Below are 20,733 nucleotides of genomic sequence, written 5' to 3' on the forward strand. Positions count from 1 at the left end.
CTCCCAAATACAGCCAGCACCCCATGTACCTCCCACATGCCGCCATTACTGCCCGTGTGCACAGCCCCTTATACAGCCGCACAGTATGTCCTCCAGAGAGATAGATAGAGTGAGCAATCGCCTTAGAAGCCCCCTGATTAGTGCTGCCCCCCTGTGTGACGCCCCCTCAGTATAACCAGTATGGAGCGGCTGTAGGACTCGTCCTTATAGACCGCGCTGTGTGCACAGGAGCCTCAGTGCAGGAACTCCATCTCCTCACCTCTGCAGTGACACCGAGGAGGGGGCGGAGCTCTGAGGAGGGGCGGAGCTCTGAAGAGGGGCGTGGGCGGAGCTCTGAGGAGGAGGGTGGGCGGAGCTCTGAGGAGGGGGCGTGGGCGGAGCTCTCATGAGGGGGCGGAACTCTGAGGAGGGAGGGGGCGGAGCTCTGAGGAGGGAGGGGGCGGAGCTCTGAGGAGGGGGCGTGGGCGGAGCTCTGAGGAGGGGGCGTGGGCGAAGCTCTGAGGAGGGGGGCGTGGGCGGAGCTATGAGGAGGGGCGTGGGCGGAGCTCTGAGTGGGGGGCGGAGCTCTGAGTGGGGGGGGGCGTGGGCGGAGCTCTGAGGAGGGGGTTTGGGGGTGGGCGGAGCTCTGAGTGTGTGAGTGGGCGGAGTTCTGAGTGTGGGGGGGTGGGCGGAGCTCTGAAGTTGGGGGGTGGAGGGCGGAGCTCTGAGGAGGGGCGTGGGCGGAGCTCTGAGATGGTGGGCGGAGCTCTGAGTGTGGGGGGGCGGGCGGAGCTCTGAGTGTGGGGGGTGGGTGGGCGGAGCTCTGAGTGGGGGGTTTGGGGTGGGCGGAGCTCTGAGGGGGGTGGGCGGAGCTCTGAGTTTGTGGGTGGGCGGAGCTCTGAGTGTGTGGGGGGGGGGCGGAGCTCTGAGTGTGGGGTGGGCGGTGCTCTGAGTGGGGGGGGGGCGGAGCTCTGAGTGTGGGGGTGGGCGGAGCTCTGAGTGTGTGGGTGGGCGGAGCTCTGAGTGTGTGGGGGGGGGGGGTGGGCGGAGCTCTGAGGAGGGGGCGTGGGCGGAGCTCTGAGGAGGGGCGTGGGCGGAACTCTGAGGAGGGGGCGTGGGCGGAGCTCTGAGGAGGGGCGTGGGCGGAGCTCTGAGGAGGGGGCGTGGGCGGAGCTCTGAGGAGGGGCGTGGGCGGAGCTCTGAGGAGGGGGCGTGGGCGGAGCTCTGAGCGGCGGCGTCTTATTCGTGGCCCGGGGCCCCACATGCTGAGGGCTCAGTGCTGGAGTCCCCGCCCTGTACACAGACAGCAGCCTCCGCTGTGACTCCATCCATCACCACTGGGGCTGACACCAGAGAGCAACAGAGCGCAACACAGACCTATACCGAGCGGGAGGAGCTGCGGTGACGTCATCACACCACATGTCCTTCACTTCACTCCTGAGCTCCGCCCCTGATCATATGGCGGTGACGTCACCACAGGTCCTTCACTTCTCTCCTGAGCCCCGCCCCCTGATCACATGGCGGTGACGTCACCACAGCTCCTCCCGCTCTCAGTGCAGCCGCTCCGTCCTGGTTGTGCGCAGCTCTTGCTCTCTGGTATCAGCCAGCAGCAGGTTTCCGCTTCCCGCCATTCCGGTGAGATTACAGGGAGGGTTTGTGGTGAATCTGTGAGAGGAGAGTGTGGGGTGACATCAGAGCTGTTCCTGTGGAGGCTCCTGCTCCATGTGACTGCGGCTCCTCAGTGTTGTATGGGGGATGTGCAGCGGCTCCTCCTCACCTCACCGCCCCCGCTGGAGGTGGAGTTACCACGGTGACCGTCCCCCGCTGGAGGTGGAGTTACCACGGTGACCGCCCCCGCTGGAGGTGGAGTTACCACGGTGACCGTCCCCCGCTGGAGGTGGAGTTACCACGGTGACCGTCCCCCGCTGGAGGTGGAGTTACCACGGTGACCGCCCCCGCTGGAGGTGGAGTTACCACGATGACCGTCCCTGCTGGAGGTGGAGTTACCACGGTGACCGTCCCCCGCTGGAGGTGTAGTTACCACGGTGACCGTCCCCCGCTGGAGGTGTAGTTACCACGGTGACCGTCCCCCGCTGGAGGTGCAGTTACCACGGTGACCGCCGCCGCTGGAGGTGTAGTTACCACGGTGACCGTTCTCCTCCTACGAGGCTGATAATGAGCGGTCAGATCGGCGGAGGAGGCCGCGGTGGAGTTTGCGGCTTTTCCTCCAGATTCTTCCTGATAAATGTCGGATATTTGGGGCAGAATTCAGTGATTGTCGTTATATCGTCCCCTGTGATCTCCATCTTCTCCTTTATCATGAAGACGCCGGCAGGACGAGATCCCTCCAGCTGATCCAGTGCTCATCCCTCCTTCTCCTGAATGACCCCGAGGATGGACAAGGACGAGACCACCAGAAGATTATTACACTTCACCCTGGAGATCATCTCCCTGCTGAGCGGAGAGGTAACTCCTCTACATTTCTTAAGAAATATTGTATCTAGACTAATGTCACTTTGAAAAATGAAGTTTTTTTGCGCATAATTTGGCCAATTTATGTGTGCCCATCAACCACGACAAGGTCACCTTCGTATGATGGGAAACTACGCTATGCTACCACTGGATATGCCACTCTTGGGCTGTAAGCCTGTATGAACAATATGTCTCTGCTTGGGCTTTTAACCTACAATGTATGGGCTGGTAGAGCTAGTTAAAACCACCTGTGACTGAATGGGAGGGACACATGGTCAGAAAAAATGCTGTCAAACTTCTAAAAGTGTGAACACGTACCTGCTGCAATGTTCCAGGAGCGGGATCCCAAAAATGATTAATAGAAAAAAGAGAGGGGTCGCTCCACCACAGGAGGCGGTAATCCTAGGAGTCAATATCAACGTTTCAACCCCGTCCCGATGGGGCAAATTTCCATTTTTTCCCCTCCCCTTCTTCTATAGGCCATAATATTTATATTTTTCCATCCACAGATGTTTGAGCTCTTCTGTTTTTTACATGACAAATTGTGCATTTTACTGTATAATGTGCCGAAAAACAGGAACAATTCCAGATGAGGTTAATTAAAAGAAACAAAACGCTATTCCACATTTATGTTTCAGGTTTTGTAACCTCGCTGTGAATTTCCAGGTCATTACAGTTACGGCGATTCCAAGCTTCCGTTTTTTTTTTTAGAATCTATTTTATGGGTTAAATATTCAGAACTGTTCCTGACACCCATCACTTTATCTTCCGTTATCGGAGTTGTGTGATGGCTTCTCTTCTTGAATGGCCGCTGACCTCTTTATTGGTACCATTTTAGGGGTATCTGTGACTTTTTGATCTATTTTCATTGCAGTTTTGGGGAGGTGTTTTTGATGTTTTGATGTTTTTCTCCTTATGGCGTTTACCGTGTGGGATAAATCCTGAAGTGAAAATGCCAAATATGTTTGTTTATAAAAAAAAATATTTTTCTTCTCATTTTGGGAGACAAAGCAAAAATAATGGCGACTTCAACCTAAGATCCTTTTCATACCGGGCTTCATAGGAAAACCATGGAGGCAGAGACGGGGGTCTTCTGCAGGCCGCTGGTAGTCATGGCAAACCTTTGTTAACCTGTAGATTGGCCTGATGTCTGCAGGTTAATAGTGTTATTTTACACAAGTTTCCTTTAAATGGCACTGTCAGGCTGTCAGCAGCAGTGAAGTGGTTAAATGGCAGCAATTGGAGGTCGCTCCACATACGTGCACCTGGCATGCTCCATGCATGAATACCAGATATCAGCAAGGGGTTAAAGAGCGTTATCACATGACATCAGAATGCGCAAGTGTAATGCGCAAGTGTAAGTCTCCCTTAAAGGGATGTTTGTTCAGAAGAATATGTATTATGGAGCTTTTCTGTGGCGTCTGACCAGACAATCTCTCCTTGGCTCCTCGTGTGCATCAGTAAGCGCCCATGACCCCGGTGCCTGCTCTCTAGTTGTCCTTTCTACACATTGATAGGTACTAACCGCTGCGTACCGGGTGCTCCCCACAACACCGTCCTTCCGGGTTCTGTGACTTCATCCGTCAGCCGTACATGTGCCCTTTTTTCCTCCTTCAGAGACAAATTCAGACTTTTACGCACACTTGCTGCCTATTTTAGTGTTTATATCGAGGCGGGTATTGAGATTTGTCTCTATTTAAAAAAGAATAAAAACGCAGTAACTCGTCTTTTAATAGGAGGATGTCAGGTTCTCTCCTCTTAGTCATCCCAGAGGATCCTGTCCAGGAGGGAGGCCGTGTCCACATGGTGACCTCATGATCTCTCAAAAAGCAATCACTGGTAAATGGTCACCGTCCTTCCCCCAATCTCCATAATGGCGAATTAGGAAAGGAACCGATGGATGGAAATGTGGAGCTTTCTCCAGCTCCTCTGTGGTTCCATCCCTGGTGGAGATGAATCCTGGAGAAGTTGTGTTTCTTAGTACGGCTCCTTCATCTGACTGACGAGGGTCTTCTCCAGGGCTGTGGAGTCGGTAAGCCAAACCTCCGACTCCTCAATTTCCATGACTCCGACTCCCTCATACATGGCTCATGTTTAAGTGATAAATTTACTGTAGCACAGATTAATCTCAGCTAAAAGTCTAGACCCTTAGATCAGGAATAGGACAGACATTTATAGGACATTTCATAACTTTCCCAAATTATTATGAAAAAATATTTCCCACAAACTGCATTGAATTACTAAATCCAATTTATTATATATTTTAGGAGTCAGTCGGTCCATTTTATATCGACTCCAGCAAAATGGGCTCCGATTCCACAGCCCTGATCTTCTCTGTCCCTCTCCTCGGGGTCTTCATCCTCCGAGTGCAGAGCAGAGAGCATTAGGCTTTGGCCTCGCTGATTATCACTTCATACTTGAGGCCCACAATGTGCTGGGACCTCTGTACCGGTGGTGAGGACCACAACAATGTAATTTATTCCCTGATAACATAAACATAGAATTACCGGTTCTGAGAGACGAGTCTCATATATAGACAGATACACGGCAGGTCATGTATTCAGTCTCTGTGTCTCCACAGATGGATCCAGGAGGAGAAATCCACCAGAGAGATGTCCCCGTCCTCTGTATCCCCAGGACTGTCCAGAGGAGAATCACAACATCCTGGAGGATCATCAGGTAGATGACACTGAAGTCCCCACAACATCTGACCATGAAGTGATGGGACCTGAGCTCATCTTACATTCCTATTTTTAGGGTGAAGATCTGATTGATATTAAGGTTGAGGTTATACATGGAGCACAAGAGGCGACCGCAATATGGGCCGATCAGCAGGGTGAGGAGGGGAGACTGTCATGTCTGTTCTGTGGTCACCTACTACTACTCCCATCATCTCATCATCACATGACACAATCTGCAGTGTCATGTAAAAGTTCGGTCACCCCTGGTCAAAATTCCTGTTATTGTGAACAGTTAAGCAAGTTGAAGATGAAATGATCTCTAAATGGCCTAAAGTTAAAGATGACACATTTCCTTTGTATTTTAGGAAAAAATAAGAAATATTGACATTTTCTACATTTTAAAAACTGCTAAAAGGAAAATGGGCTGATGTAAAAGTTTGGCGCCCTTGGAGATTTGTGTGCTCAGATGACTTCGACCAAGGTCTCAGACCTTACTTAGCCTGTTAGGGTTATGGCTTGTTCACTATCATCGATAGTAAAGACCAGGTGATGCAAATTTCTTAGCTTTATAAAAACCAGCCTCCTCTAACATTGTGCCAAAAACAGCTGCCATGGGTTCTTCTAAGCAGCTGCCGAGCACTCTGAAAATGGTGGAGGCCACAAAGCAGGAGAAGGCTATAAGAAGATAGCAAAGCGTTTTCAAGTTGCCCTTTCCTTAGAAATGTAATTTAGAATTGGCAGTTACCCGGCACAGTGGAGGTCAATATAAGGTCTGGAAGACCAAGCAAAATTTCAGTGAGAGCTGCTTGTAGGATTGCTAGAGAGGCAAATCAGAACACCCAGCTGACTGCAAAAGACATTCAGAAAGATTTCGCAGACTCTGGAGTTGTGGTACATTGTTCTACTGTTTAGAGACACCTGCACAAATATGGCCGTCATGGAAGAGTCATCAGAAGAAAGCCTCTCCTGCATTCTCACCATAAAATTCAGTGTCAGAAGTACAAAAGAACATCTAAACAAGCCTGATGCATTATGGAAACAAGTTCTGTGGACTGATGAGGGTAAAATAGAAAATGTTCAAAGGTATGTGTGGAGAAAAAAGGGCACAGAATTTTAGGAAAAGAACATCTCCCCCAATTATTAAGCATGGGGGTGGATCAATCATGCTTTGGGGTTCTGTTTCAGTCAGTGGCACTGGGAACATTTCACGGGTAGAGGGAAGAATGGATTCAATGAAATTTCAACAAATTCTTAATGCAAACATAACAGCATCTGTAAAAAAGCTGAAGCTGAAAAGAGGATGGATTCTACAAATGGATAATGATCCTAAAATCACGTCAAAATCCACAATAGAAGACCTGAAAAGGCGCAAGCTGAAGGTTTTACAATGGCCCTCACAGTCCCCTGATCTGAACATCTTGAAAATCTGTGGCTAGACCTCAAAATAGCAGAGGATGCAAGATGACCCAGGAATCTCACAAAACTGGAAGAATTCTCAAAGGAAGAAAGGATGAAAATCCCTCAAATAAGAATATGGCCAAAAAAGGGTTTACAAGCTGTGATACTTGCAAAAGGGGGCGCTACTAGGTACTAACCATGCAGGGTGTCTAAACTTTTGCATTATTTATTTATTTTTTGCCTAAAATACAAAGGAAATGTGTCATCTTTAACTCTAGGCCTTTTATAGATCATTTCATCTTCAACTTGCTTAACTGTTCACAATAACAGTAATTTTGACCAGGGGTGACCGAACTTTTACATGCCATTGTATTCCGTCACTTTGTGTTTCCTACAGATGGACTCATGGAAAGAAATCCACCAGAGAGATGTCCCCGTCCTCTGTATCCCCAGGACTGTCCAGAGGAGAATCACAACATCCCGGAGAGTCATCAGGTAGATGGAGCTGAGCCCTGTACCGGAACTGTATATGGGGACATTTCTGATCGGGGTCATAGATGTCACAGATTTTGGTGGTTTCTTGTATTGTGCTGATTGTTACATCTGATATATCAGGAGGAAGATCCAACTAAGAATAAAGTGAAGGATGAGAAAGAAGAAGAAGCGATGACGAGGGGGGATCAGCCGTGTGTGAGTGACGGGAAGGAGGAGATTCCTGTAGATGTTTCCACAGGTGTGTAATATTGTCCAGTGTATAATATGACTGGCTTTAATATTACTTCCATCCTTTACTTCCATATTGTTCTTACACAAGTCCCGTGCTGCCATATAAATGACTGAGCTTGTGATTCAGATAGAACCTCATACACCGATTTCCTATAATGAGGCTGATGGAGACATTGTCAACTCCGTCTGACCTGTGATTCGTCGGTGTCCGTCTTTTTAAGCGTGCATAAAAGCGCGGTCCGCCACAGCTTTGTGCACTTTTGAAAAAAAGGACACGGCTGAACAGAGCCAACACAGAGTCCAGAGCAACTCTGCTGTCTCATTATATGAATGTATCCCTCGGGGGTGTCATCTGAAACACGTATTTAGTAAATATAGATTGAAACCCCGATGTAAGTGCTCAGCGTAGAGCACAGGATAAATGTGATCCAAAATGCCACCAATAAAAGCTTCTACTCAACCCACAAAAAACAAGTCCCTACTCAGGTTCATCATCTGTAAACAGAAGTATAGGGGGCGTCCACATTACTGGTAGAACAAAGGCTCTGGAAAAGTGACGTGGCTCCCACTAAAAGAAATCCAGCAAAATCTGCGCTCCCAAATTCAAATACCCCCATCCTCCTGGGCCCCACAGTGTGCCAAAACCACAGTTAGCGTCCACATGTTTGTCATTAATGTAGATAGAAGAGCCCACTTAATTTCCAGGGTGCGTGACTCCGGAAGCACGAGCCGGGCATAATGTAATGGGCACTACAAAGTACTGGCCACTACAATGTACCGGGCACTATAATGGCATATTTGCATTTTCACTCAACAACATCCATTGCTGCTTGTTTCTGGAAAACATTCATGGAGTCAAATTCATCACTACACTAGATAAATTCTTAAAGGGTTATAATTTCCAAAATAGGGTCACTTGAGGGGGGATACTGCTCTTCTGCCACTTAGGGGCTCAGTATATGGAGTCTGCAAATTATTCTATGATAATTTGTTCTCCAAGAGTCAAATATTGCTCCTTCCCTCCCGAGTCTCGCCATGTGGCTAAGCAGTACAGTACAGCCACATATGGGGTATCGCCCCGTTCAGCAGAAATTGTGTAACAAATTATGTGGTCATGTTTGCCCATTTCCCCTTGTGAAAATGTAAAATCTGGGGCTAAAACAACATTTTAGTGGTAAATATGTCATTTTTGTTCTTCACCGTTCAATGGTATAACATTTTGTGAAACACATATGGAGTCAATATGATCACTGCACCCCTGGATGATTTCTTTGTGAAAATGAAAAATTCGTGGCTAAAACAACATTTTTGGAGAAAAAACATAATTTTTAATTTTCACAGTCCAATTTCTTAAAATTTTGTGAAGCACCTGTGGTTTTAAAATGTTCACCATACCTTTAGATAAATTCCTTGAGCGTTGTAGTTTCCAAAATGGGGTCAGTTGTGGGGGGTTTCCACTGTTTAGGCACATCAGGGGCTCTGCAAGCGTGACATGGCGTCCGCTATCTATTTAGACGATTTTGCACTCCAAAAGTCAAATGGCGCTCCTTCCCTTCCAAGCCCTGCCATGCACCCAAACAGTAGGTTTTCCCCCACATATGGGGTATCGGTGTACTCAGGAGAAAGTGCACATCAAAGTGTATGATGCATTTTCTCCTTTCATTCTTGTAAAAATGCAAAATTTGGGGCTAAAGCAACATTTTTGCGGGCAAAAATTACATTTTCATTTTTTTCTTCCACATTGCTTTCATTGCTGTAAAGCACCTAAAGGGTTAATAAACTTCTTGAATGTGGTTTTGAGCAATTTTGATTGGTGCAGTTTCTCAAATCGTGTCACTTTTGGGTATTTTCTGTCACATAGGTCCCTCAAAGTCAAACATGATGTGGTCCCTAAAGAATAGGTTTTGTAAATTTTCTTGTAAAAATGAGAAACTGCTGATAAATTTCTAACCCTCTAATTTCGTAACAAAATAATATATTTGTTTTAAAAATGACTCTGATGTGAAGTAGACATGTAGTAAATGTTAGTTTTACCACCAAAAATAGTTAGTAAATATCTGGTTTAAGGGCATAAAAATTCAATGTTGGAAAATTGCAAAATTCTCAATTTTTTTTTTTTTGTCAAATTTTTGATATTTTCATAAATAAATGCAAATAATAATGACCAAAATTTACCACTAACATGAAGTGCAATGTGTCACGAAAAACATTCTCAGAATCATTGGGATGTGCGGAAGCTCCAGAGTTATTACCACATAAAGTGACGCCGGTCAGAATTGTAAAATGAGGCCGGGTCATTAGCATACAAAGTGGCTCGGTCCTTAAGTGGTTAATGTGTCTTCAGTGCTATTCCAGTCTTCTAAGGTTTCCTATCTATCATGCTGGTAGACATACTGTGGACATGATTACTGATAAGAGATAAAGTAAATCCAGCTCACCTGTGTGGTTCATGATTGGAGCACGGGAGAAGCTTCTGATCAAAGCGTGATGAATAACCAAAGAAGATGCGGTATCCAGCTCCAAGTAAAAACATGCGTTTAATTAGTCCATGTGTAAAAATTACATCCATGGGGCGTGGACGGACATGTGAGTGGAAGTGTGCTAGGAGAGCCCCTGGGATAACTAGCCTGCCGGAGGATCCATTGGTCCCCTAACTTAATAAAAAGCGGTATTACCCCTTCTATACACGTCCTAGCACTTACCGGTGTGCATAGGAGGAGCGATCATGGCCAGAGGAGCAGCAGCGAGACGACGGGGAGCAGCAGCAAGAGGGAATGGAGGCACCCAAGATGGCGCAGGCTCCTCTGCAGCAGGTAACAGAACAGGGAAGTCAGTGGCTGCAGGCACAGCACTGAGGCTGGCTGGATGTGTTAGAGCTTCAGACACAGGAGCCTGCACTGACAATGAGGCACAGACACAAATCATTGAGGTGTCTAATCCTTTCTCTGTGCTCTCAGAGGAATTCAATAACACTGCTGATAAGGTCTCTGCAAGTTCCCGTGCCTGCAGCCTCAGCCAGAAATCACTGCTTCCCACCATAATACAGATCAGAACATTAATGAGCCCACGATAAAGGATGTGTTTGTGGCTGTAACACAGTATGAAGCTGCTTTAGCCTCACTTAACAGCCAGATGGGAGAGATTAAAGAGGAACTTTGTTTTATGAGGCAAGGGCTACAAAAGGTTAACGACCGCACTACAGCAGCAGAGGGCAGAACCAGTGATCTGGAGGATAAACAGTCTCAGATATCACAGGACAGTCACAGACATGGACAACAGATCATGACCCTATTACCTAAAACAGATGATTTGGAAAACAGACTCAGGCGAAATAATATAAGAGTGATGGGTGTCCCTGAAAAAACTGTGAGCAATAATCTGAATGAGTACTTTGAGACATGGTTATGTTCTTTGTTTGGGGCTGATTGCCTGTCTGTCTTCTTTGCTGTGGAAAGGCGCACAGGGTGCCAACCCGGCCACTGTCACCAGGGGCCCCTCCACGTCCAGTATGAATAAAGCTGCTGCACTACAAAGACAGAGATGCCACCCTTAAGGCCGCCCGTGATAAAGGGGGCATCTCTATTAACGGCCAAAGAGTTTCCTTTTTTCCGGATTACTCCATTGAAGTTTCAAACGTAGGGCGCAGTTTCTTGATGTAAACTGAAGGCTGCGTAGTCTGCAAACCTCATACTCCATGATTTACCCTGCGAAACTTAGAGTGGCGGCTCTGGGAGAGACTTTCTTTATTGAACATCTGAAAGACGCACTCCGCTGGATTGATCTGAATGAGCAGAGGATCCATCAAAATCAGTAACTTTGAATCTGGATAATTAAAGATATATACGATCAGAGTTTGCCGATTGACTGTTGGGGTCATATCCTTTACTGCCTAGCCCACGGCCCAGTGGACACAACTATCCTGAGCTATATCTGAATATTGCAGGCCCCCAGGAAGTGTTTAACCCTTTTCGTTTTAGGTTGATTGTTCGCTTGCCTTGTATACGGCTACAGGATGGACTGGTGGCTTTCTTCATTACCTTGCCTTGTATACGGCTACAGGATGGACTGGTGCCTTTCTTCATTCGCTTGCCTTGTATACGGCTACAGGATGGACTGGTGCCTTTCTTCATTCGCTTGCCTTGTATACGGCTACAGGATGGACTGGTGCCTTTCTTCATTCGCTTGCCTTGTATACGGCTACAGGATGGACTGGTGCCTTTCTTCATTACCTTGCCTTGTATACGGCTACAGGATGGACTGGTGCCTTTCTTCATTCGCTTGCCTTGTATACGGCTACAGGATGGACTGGTGCCTTTCTTCATTCGCTTGCCTTGTATACGGCTACAGGATGGACTGGTGGCTTTCTTCATTACCTTGCCTTGTATACGGCTACAGGATGGACTGGTGCCTTTCTTCATTCGCTTGCCTTGTATACGGCTACAGGATGGACTGGTGCCTTTCTTCATTCGCTTGCCTTGTATACGGCTACAGGATGGACTGGTGGCTTTCTTCATTCGCTTGCCTTGTATACGGCTACAGGATGGACTGGTGCCTTTCTTCATTCGCTTGCCTTGTATACGGCTACAGGATGGACTGGTGCCTTTCTTCATTCGCTTGCCTTGTATACGGCTACAGGATGGACTGGTGGCTTTCTTCATTACCTTGCCTTGTATACGGCTACAGGATGGACTGGTGCCTTTCTTCATTCGCTTGCCTTGTATACGGCTACAGGATGGACTGGTGCCTTTCTTCATTCGCTTGCCTTGTATACGGCTACAGGATGGACTGGTGGCTTTCTTCATTACCTTGCCTTGTATACGGCTACAGGATGGACTGGTGCCTTTCTTCATTCGCTTGCCTTGTATACGGCTACAGGATGGACTGGTGCCTTTCTTCATTCGCTTGCCTTGTATACGGCTACAGGATGGACTGGTGGCTTTCTTCATTCGCTTGCCTTGTATACGGCTACAGGATGGACTGGGGACTTTCTTCATTCTCTTGCCTTGTATACGGCTACAGGATGGACTGGTGACTTTCTTCATTCGCTTGCCTTGTATACGGCTACAGGATGGACTGGTGGCTTTCTTCATTCTCTTGCCTTGTATACGGCTACAGGATGGACTGGGGACTTTCTTCATTCGCTTGCCTTGTATACGGCTACAGGATGGACTGGTGGCTTTCTTCATTCGCTTGCCTTGTATACGGCTACAGGATGGACTGGTGCCTTTCTTCATTCGCTTGCCTTGTATACGGCTACAGGACGGACTGGTGACTTTCTTCATCCAGATTGAATGGATGGATTAATGTTTATTTGTTTAAATGTGTTTGGGGGTTTTTTGTTTCTATAACTTGTTGTCTGCTTCTGCAAATACTAGCGGTCAAGCCGACTAAGTGGAAATACTGTAAAGAGGGTTATAAAAGGGAGGAGAAAGGCGAGATGCCTTACAATTCACCTGTATTTTTCAATCCCTTATAACTATATATAATGGCTGATAAAGTAAAATTCCTTTCATGGAATGTCAGAGGTCTGGGGGACTCCTTAAAGAGAGCGGCGGTCATGGAGTATATCCGGGATCACCTGCCTGCAGTGGTGCCATCCTTAAGGCTGCCCGGGTTAGAGGTCTGGGGGACTCCTTAAAGAGAGCGGCGGTCATGGAGCATATCCGGGATCACCTGCCTGCATTGTTGCCATCCTTAAGGCTGCCCGGTCAGAGTTCTGGGGGAATCCTTAAAGAGAGCGGCGGTCATGGAGCATATCCGGGATCACCTGCCTGCAGTGGTGCCATCCATAAGGCTGCCCGGGTCAGAGGTCTGGGGGACTCCTTAAAGAGAGCGGCGGTCATGGAGCATATCCGGGATCACCTGCCTGCAGTGGTGCCATCCTTAAGGCTGCCCGGGTCAGAGGTCTGGAGTATGGAGCATATCCGGGATCATCTGCCTGCAGTGGTGGCTGCAGCAAACGCACTTTGAGAAAAACAGTGTTGTGGGCATGAAATACTCATGGATTGGCCACAGCTTCCACTCTACCTTCTCCACATACTCTAGGGGGTCAGCATCCTAGTACATAGGACGATCCCTTTTGAATTAATTGATTCCAAGATAGATGGAGAAGGCAGATTTGTGGGGATCCACTGTAAAAATATTTACAAAAGAAATTCTACTTGTGGCCGTCTATGTTCCTCCTCCATATAACAACATTAGTCTGAAAAATATTGCTTCACTAATGAATAAGAGACCGGGAGTTCCAGTCCTTTGTATTATTATTATTATTATTTATTATTATAGCGCCATTTATTCCATGGCACTTTACATGTTTTGTATGGGAGATTTCAATAATGTTGTTCATCCATATTGGGATAGACATAAATCAGATACTGCTACAAAAACTGCCCCATAACTAAGTTTGGAGAAATACTATCAGAACTATCATTAGTGGACAAATGGCGTCTCACATATCCTAACACTAGACAGTTTTCTTGCTATTCTAAGACACATAAAACATTATGGCGTATAGATCTGGTATTGGGCACAGAACATATTTCCCCCTTGGTAAGAACAGTGGAATATCTGCCCAGACGCTATCAGATCATTCACCCTCGCTGACTACTCTCTGTTTGTTACCCAGGCCACTGGATTCTCTGACTATATCGGCCATGAATCCCTTCTGGCTTCAAATTATAGATATTACACGGATCACATCGACCTTAGAACATTATTTTACGGAAAACGACAAACGAGTGTCGCAAACACATTATGGGATGCCATGAAAGCGGCTTACGAGGAGTCTTAATACAGGCCATTAACAGATCCAAAACTAAGACAAAACAGTTTGGGGAGTTTTTACGGGATGGAGTTAGATCTACAGAAGAGAAATTTGTACTAACTGGTGTAAAAGAGGACCTGATGGAGTGGGGAGAGGCACAAGAAGCATACACCACACATATTAGGAAAAAAGCTAAAAGCAAACGCATGTTTTACCCAGACACACTTCATCGAGGAGGGGGAGAAGGCAGGAGACTTATTGGCCGTGACGGCAAGAGCCCAGACGGGGAGGTCTATTATTGGTGCTGAAGGACTGGGAAGGAGCGGTAGTAAACCAGACTGACCAGATCTCAAACACTCTGCTAGAATTTTATAAAGATCTATATACACCCAAACTGCAATTTAATAGAGAACAAATCTTATCTTACTTGAGGGAAATCAAACTACCGACATTCAGCGGTAAAGATCAAGAATTATTAAACAGACCAATACAGCTGGAGGAGGTACAAATGGCAGTAGCCTCTATGGCTAATAACAAATCGCCAGGACTAGACGGGCTTCCCACAGAAATATATAAGAAATTTGGAGATATTCAAATGATCTCGATGGTCCAGATGGATGGAGTGGAGGATGGCTGGTTGATAGACACTCCATGCAAAAACGGCTACGGCGCTAACAAGGAGGAGGTGGAGTAATGTTTTGGGCTGGAATCATGGGGAGAGAGATTGTCAGCCCTTTTAGGATCCCTGAAGGGGTAAAGATGAACTCCATAATGTATGTTGAGTTTCTCAAACAGCACTTCCTGCCATGGTTCAAGAAGAAGAACCGTGCATTCCGCAGCAAGATCATTTCATGCATGATAATGCCCCGTCTCATGCTGCACATAACACATCTGCATCTCTGGCTGCTATGGGCATAAAAGGGGACAAACTTATGGTGTGACCCCCATGCTCCCCTGACCTCAACCCCATTGAGAACCTCTGGAGCATCATCAAAAGGAGTGTCTATGATGGCGGGAGGCAGTTCACATCTAAGCAACAGCTCTGGGAGGGTATTCTGTCCTCATACAAAACAATAGAAGCAGAAACCATCCAAAACCTGACAAATTCAATGGACGAGAGAGTTCAGAAGCTCCTTTCCAACAAGCGGTCCTATGTGCAAATGTAACATCACCTAGAATAAAGTTTTGAGGTGAAAACTGTTTGATTTCAGTGTGTAATAACCTGCTAATGCTTATAATTGCAAAAATGACCATTTTTTTGTTCTTTATTAAAATGAAAAGGTTGAAAACTCTGCTGTGCATAATAATTTGGAACATGCATTTTGAGTGCAGTTTGAGTTTTTTATTTTTTTAAAAATATCCTGTCATCATAGGCAGTTTGTACAAAAACCTTACAATTGTACTCCAATAGTTATTTGACTGGAAAATTACAATGACTGCAATTCATATAGGTAATTTGGGAAAATCTGAGAAAATATTATTTGCATAATAATTTGGAACACAGTGTATATTGACAAACCAGCCGACACTATCAAAAGAGAAATGGGAGAGTGTAATGGGACCATAGAGGAAAATCACTGGTCCGATATACTGGAAAGAGTTCCACAATTGTCTTTATGTAAATCCCATAGACTGTCCCATATATATGTGATACACCGGGTATACTGGACGCCTCAATTCTTATTTAACATCAGATTTCGTTCAAGTCCCCACTGTCCTAGATGCAAAACTACCATAGCAGACCTGCTTCATATGATGTGGAACGGTCCTAACCTGGTGTCCTTCTGGAAGAGTGTTGTAGCAATGATTAACAGGGTTTATTCAATTGACGTAGAGCTTTCACCATTACTATGTATACTGGGATATGTTGAAGATCTGACTATTGAGGAGTTCGGCAAAATTGCGGCGGCACGTATGTTATATACGGCAAGAAAATTGATAGCAGATCAGGAGCCCATGATATCAGAATGATAAAGGTAACGGGCTAGTAAATTTGGAAAAAGGCATATACCTAAAAGGAGATGCTATCTGTAAATGTGACAAGATCTGGGGTCTATGGATTGATGGCTCTGGTCTGACATCTAGAGACCTGAGGGGCTTTCGCTTGCTTTGAGTTACGTTTATACGATGCCTCAAATGAAACATATTTGAAAATTAATATAAATGTTATTATCACTTCCACCGGTTATATGTAATTGGATGGACTATTGTTACTATCTTCAGATGTTTCTTCATCTAATTCTGCTGGTTTTGCGGAGCCGATGTCGGTGCATCTTAAATTCCATTGATAATGACAAACCGGTGCTGATGTATCAGACGGTTAGGCGCGTCCACAGACGTCATCACCGAGAAGAAACCCGCATGGATTCCGGAACAGTGTGTCAGCGCAGCCTGAATGCTCTCAACAAACTGCAGACTGGCATCTAAACATTTAATGTCTCCACATAATAGACAGATTTCATCTTTACGTGTTATGGGTATAGAAGGAGTTATTACATCTACCCGGGGCGGCGATCGTATGAGACGACTGTGCACCAGAGAAGCCTTCTGGAGTTACAGTTTGGGCTCGTGTGTTCCCCGGTCTGAACCTGCGCAGAGAGGTAATGCTTCACTACTCAATAATCCAGAGAGGTAATGCTTCACTGCTCAATAATCCAGAGAGGTAATGCTTCACTACTCAATAATCCAGAGAGGTAATGCTTCACAGCTCAATAATCCAGAGAGGTAATGCTTCACTACTCAATAATCCAGAGAGGTAATGCTTCACTGCTCAATAATCCAGAGAGGTAATGCTTCACTGCTCAATAATCCAGAGAGGTAATGCTTCACTGCTCAATAATCCAGAGAGGTCATGCTTCACTACTCAATAATCCAGAGAGGTAATGCTTCACTACTCAATAATCCAGAGAGGTAATGCTTCACTACTCAATAATCCAGAGAGGTAATGCTTCACTACTCAATAATCCAGAGAGGTAATGCTTCACTACTCAATAATCCAGAGAGGTATGCATCTCTCCTCTGTATGTTTCTCCTTAGATGGGGTTTTTGGATGTTTTTTTTATACTAATTCCCATTTTTCATTGTATATTTGTTTTTCACCTTTTGTATTTGCACTTATTCTCTATGTGCCGCTGCATAATTGTGTTTTCTTCTGGCAGCGATGTCGGTTCATAATTTGATAATGGCAAGCAGAGTGGCTCAGTGATTAGCACTGTACGGTGGCTCAGTGGTTACCACTGCAGCCTTACAGCGCTGGGGTCCTGGGTTCAAATCCCACCAAGGACAACATCTGCAAGGAGTTTGTATGTTCTCCCCGTGTTTGTGTGGGTTTCCTCCGGGTTCTCCGGTTTCCTCCCACACTCCAAAGACACACTTATAGGGAATTTAGATTGTGAGCCCGAATGGGGACCGTGCCCATAAGGTCTGGAAAGCGCTGTCGAATTAGTGGCGCTATATAAGTGAGCAAAATAAATAAAAAATGTGAACTAATTATTTCACCAGTCTGCAATTGTTTTTAGATCATTCAGGATGCGCTGACACACTGTTCCGGAATCCATGCTGATTTCTTTTCAGTGATGAGGTCTGTGGACATGGCTAACCATCTGATTAAATCAGCACTGGTTTGTAATTATTAATGGAATTTAAGATGCACCGACACACTGTTCCAGAAGCTGTGACAAAGAACGCCAGATCGTTAAAAACGCGTAGCACTATCCACCTACCCCCCATACCCTTTCCTCATGGATGTAATTTTTAACATGGACTAATTAAAAGCATCTTTTTCCTTGGAGCTGGATACCACATCTTCTGTGACATCATTACTGAGGCCGGAGCTCCACTGCTCCTGGATGTACGGCCGCCTTTGTGATTAGTAAATCTCATTTGTATATAATACTGAAAGATTAAAAAGAAATTGTTAATTGTGTGGACACTTTTCTACACTGAGGGCAGGATAGGAAGCTTGAGACAGTGAAATGTCACTGGTGGTACATTAAGGGGGTAAATCCTGATGACAGGTTCCCTTTAAGAACTGTCTATTTGCTGTCTAATCTCTGCCACCCCTGACTTGTGCCAATGTCACCAGATTATAAGTGTTATTCACTTTACCCGTCATTGTGTTAATGTTATGGCATGTAGTTGTCTTCCTTATTACCGGTACTTTCACTGACGAGGGTCTTCATTGTGAGATCCATAAAATACATTTAGAAATCCCTTTTGTGTTGTAGATTAGATGTGATTTTTTTTTCTATCTTTCATCCTGATAGGAAATCCTTGTGGGAATAACGGTTCATCACTAAATTGTGAAAAAGAAGCTATCACGAAGCACTCTAATGGAGAAAACCTCATCACCCTTCCTGCACCTCCTGGACTTCACAGCACTTCACCTTCTTATAATCCTCCTAATCATGAGGAACCCTCTCCTGAGCAATCTCACATTGTTACCACTGTTCCAGGTGACACAGTGGATAAAATATTTCAGTGTGACAAGAAATTTACTAAAAGCTCAACTCAGGCACAAAGAAAACACAAAGGAGAGAAGCCATACTCCTGTTCAGAATGTGGGAAATGCTTTATATATAAATCAGAACTTGTTAACCATCAGAGAATTCATACAGGAGAGAAGCCATTTCCATGTTCAGAATGTGGGAAATGTTTTGGAAGTAAATCAGAGCTTGTTAAACATCAAAGAATTCACACAGGGGAAAAACCTTTTTCATGTTCAGAATGTGGAAGGTTCTTTACAAATAAATCACATCTTGTTAGACATCAGAGAATCCACACAGGAGAGAAGTCATATTCATGTTCACTATGTGAGAAGTCCTTCACAGTTAAAGGAAGTCTTATTATACATCAGAGAATTCATACAGGAGAGAAGCCGTATTCATGTTCAGAATGTGGGAAATGCTTTACAGGTAAATCAAATCTTGCAGCACATATGAGAATTCATACAGGAGAGAAGCCATTTTCATGCTCAGAATGTGGAAGGTGCTTTACAAATAAATCACAGCTTGTTACACATCAGAAAATCCACACAGGAGAGAAGTCGTATTCATGTTCACTATGTGAGAAGTCCTTCGCAGTTAAAGGGAGTCTTATTAGACATCAGAGAAATCACACAGGAGAGAATGTGGGAAATCTTTTATACATAAATCTTATCTTTTAAAACATGAGAGAAGTCATACGGAAAAGAAATTGTAATTATGTTCACTGCTTTTCATAAATTTAATAAACATTGCTCAGCATAAATAAGTACACCCCCTTTGATGAGTAAGATTTTATTTACTGTCTCACTGAATAAATTTCTAAAATTTTTCCAACACTGAATTTCATAGAACATTTTTTTTGTAATCAAAACATGAAAGTAAGGGTAATAATATAACTCTCATTACAAAACCTTCAGTTTTACTCAAATTAGTTGGTGCAAAAATGAGTACACCCCACATCAAAAGCTACTACATCTAGAATTTTGTATGCCCTCCATGATTTTTTAAGGACGGCACCAGCCTGGATGCTGGATGGAGTGATGACAACTTGTCTCTTCAGAATTCCTCATAGGTGTTTGGTTGGGTTCAGATCAGGAGACACTTGGCCACTGAATCACTGTCACCCTGTTCTTCAGAAATGCAACAGTGGCCTTAGATGTGTGTTTTGGATCATTGTAATGTTGGAGAAGTGCAGGTCTACCAATGGCACGGAGTGATGGCAGCATCTTCTCTTCCACTATAGAGTAATGCTGCTGCCGACGCCTTCGCATGGTGTCCCCTTCTCCCTCCATGCAAAGACGCTTTCTCACCGCTCCGGCCGTGGGCATGGTTCCTGGCGCTCTCCTTGTCCTCTGTTCCTGTGACTGCTTTGCAGCTACCGGCGGCGTCTAGTACATGCGTGTTTCCCTGTTCTTAAAGGGGCAGCGTGCTCCTTATGCTAAATGCCTCAGCTGGTTGCTGAGAGGCATTTAGCATAACTAGTACACCTGCAAGATGGCTCCCAACCAATAGCTGGGAGGCATCTTGTATAAAAGACTCACTCTCCCCTTACTAAGGTGTACTGCTAGTGACTTGTGAGGTCCCCTGGTCTTGGTGTGGCCAGGGTCCTGAGTCCGTAAACCCTTGGTCCCCCTGTGGCCAGAGTCCTGTACCTGAATCCCTGGTCCTAGAGTAGCCCGTGCCGAAAACCTCGTCCCCTGGTCCTGGAGCAGCCAGTGCCTGAACCCTTGCCCCCTGGTCCTGGAGCAGCCAGTGCCTGAACCCTCATCCCCTGGTTCTGGAGTGGCCGATACCTGTACCATCGTCCCTTGGTCCTGGAGAGATCATTGCCTGTACCCTTGTCCCCTGGTTCTGGAGAGACCAGTGCCGGTACCCTCATCCCCTGGACCTGGAGAGGCCAGTGTCTGTACCCTCGTCCCGTGGTCCTGTAGCGGCCAGTGCCTGAACCCTCATCCCCTGGTTCCAGAGCATCCAGTGCCTGTACCCTTGGTCCCGAAGCAGTCAGTGCCTGAACCCTTGTCAAATGGTCCTAGTGTGGCCATTCCTGTTCCTGAAGTCCTCTGGTCACAGTGCATCCAGTGTCTGAACATTCCCGTGTCAGTGATCCTGTACTGTATTTACTGAGTCTGAATGGAGCTGTAATCAGTGTCAGCTAAGCTGACCCCTTGGATCAGCAGCTACTGCCGGACACCACCCTGGAGTTGTACTTGGCAGCTACCTGCCGTACAAG

At 45.9% G+C, this 20,733-nt stretch overlaps 1 protein-coding gene across 1 annotated transcript in view; it reads left to right on the top strand.

Annotated features, from left to right (window-relative positions):
- The window catches only part of LOC141151139 (uncharacterized), a 108,154-nt gene extending 88,870 nt beyond the window's left edge, over positions 1-19,284 (top strand). The window contains exons 4-8 of the mRNA XM_073637035.1: positions 5,033-5,130; positions 5,209-5,287; positions 6,928-7,025; positions 7,146-7,263; positions 18,285-19,284. Coding sequence (XP_073493136.1) covers positions 5,033-5,130; positions 5,209-5,287; positions 6,928-7,025; positions 7,146-7,263; positions 18,285-19,183 — 1,292 coding nt within the window. The 3' untranslated portion in view covers positions 19,184-19,284. The remainder of the gene's footprint in view (positions 1-5,032; positions 5,131-5,208; positions 5,288-6,927; positions 7,026-7,145; positions 7,264-18,284) is intronic.
- The last annotated feature ends 1,449 nt before the right edge of the window (positions 19,285-20,733 follow it).

The sequence above is a fragment of the Phyllobates terribilis genome, unplaced genomic scaffold (assembly GCF_046119375.1).
Source record: "Phyllobates terribilis strain yellow unplaced genomic scaffold, ASM4611937v1 Scaffold_1__5_contigs__length_1240528914, whole genome shotgun sequence".
Lineage (NCBI taxonomy): Eukaryota > Metazoa > Chordata > Amphibia > Anura > Dendrobatidae > Phyllobates > Phyllobates terribilis.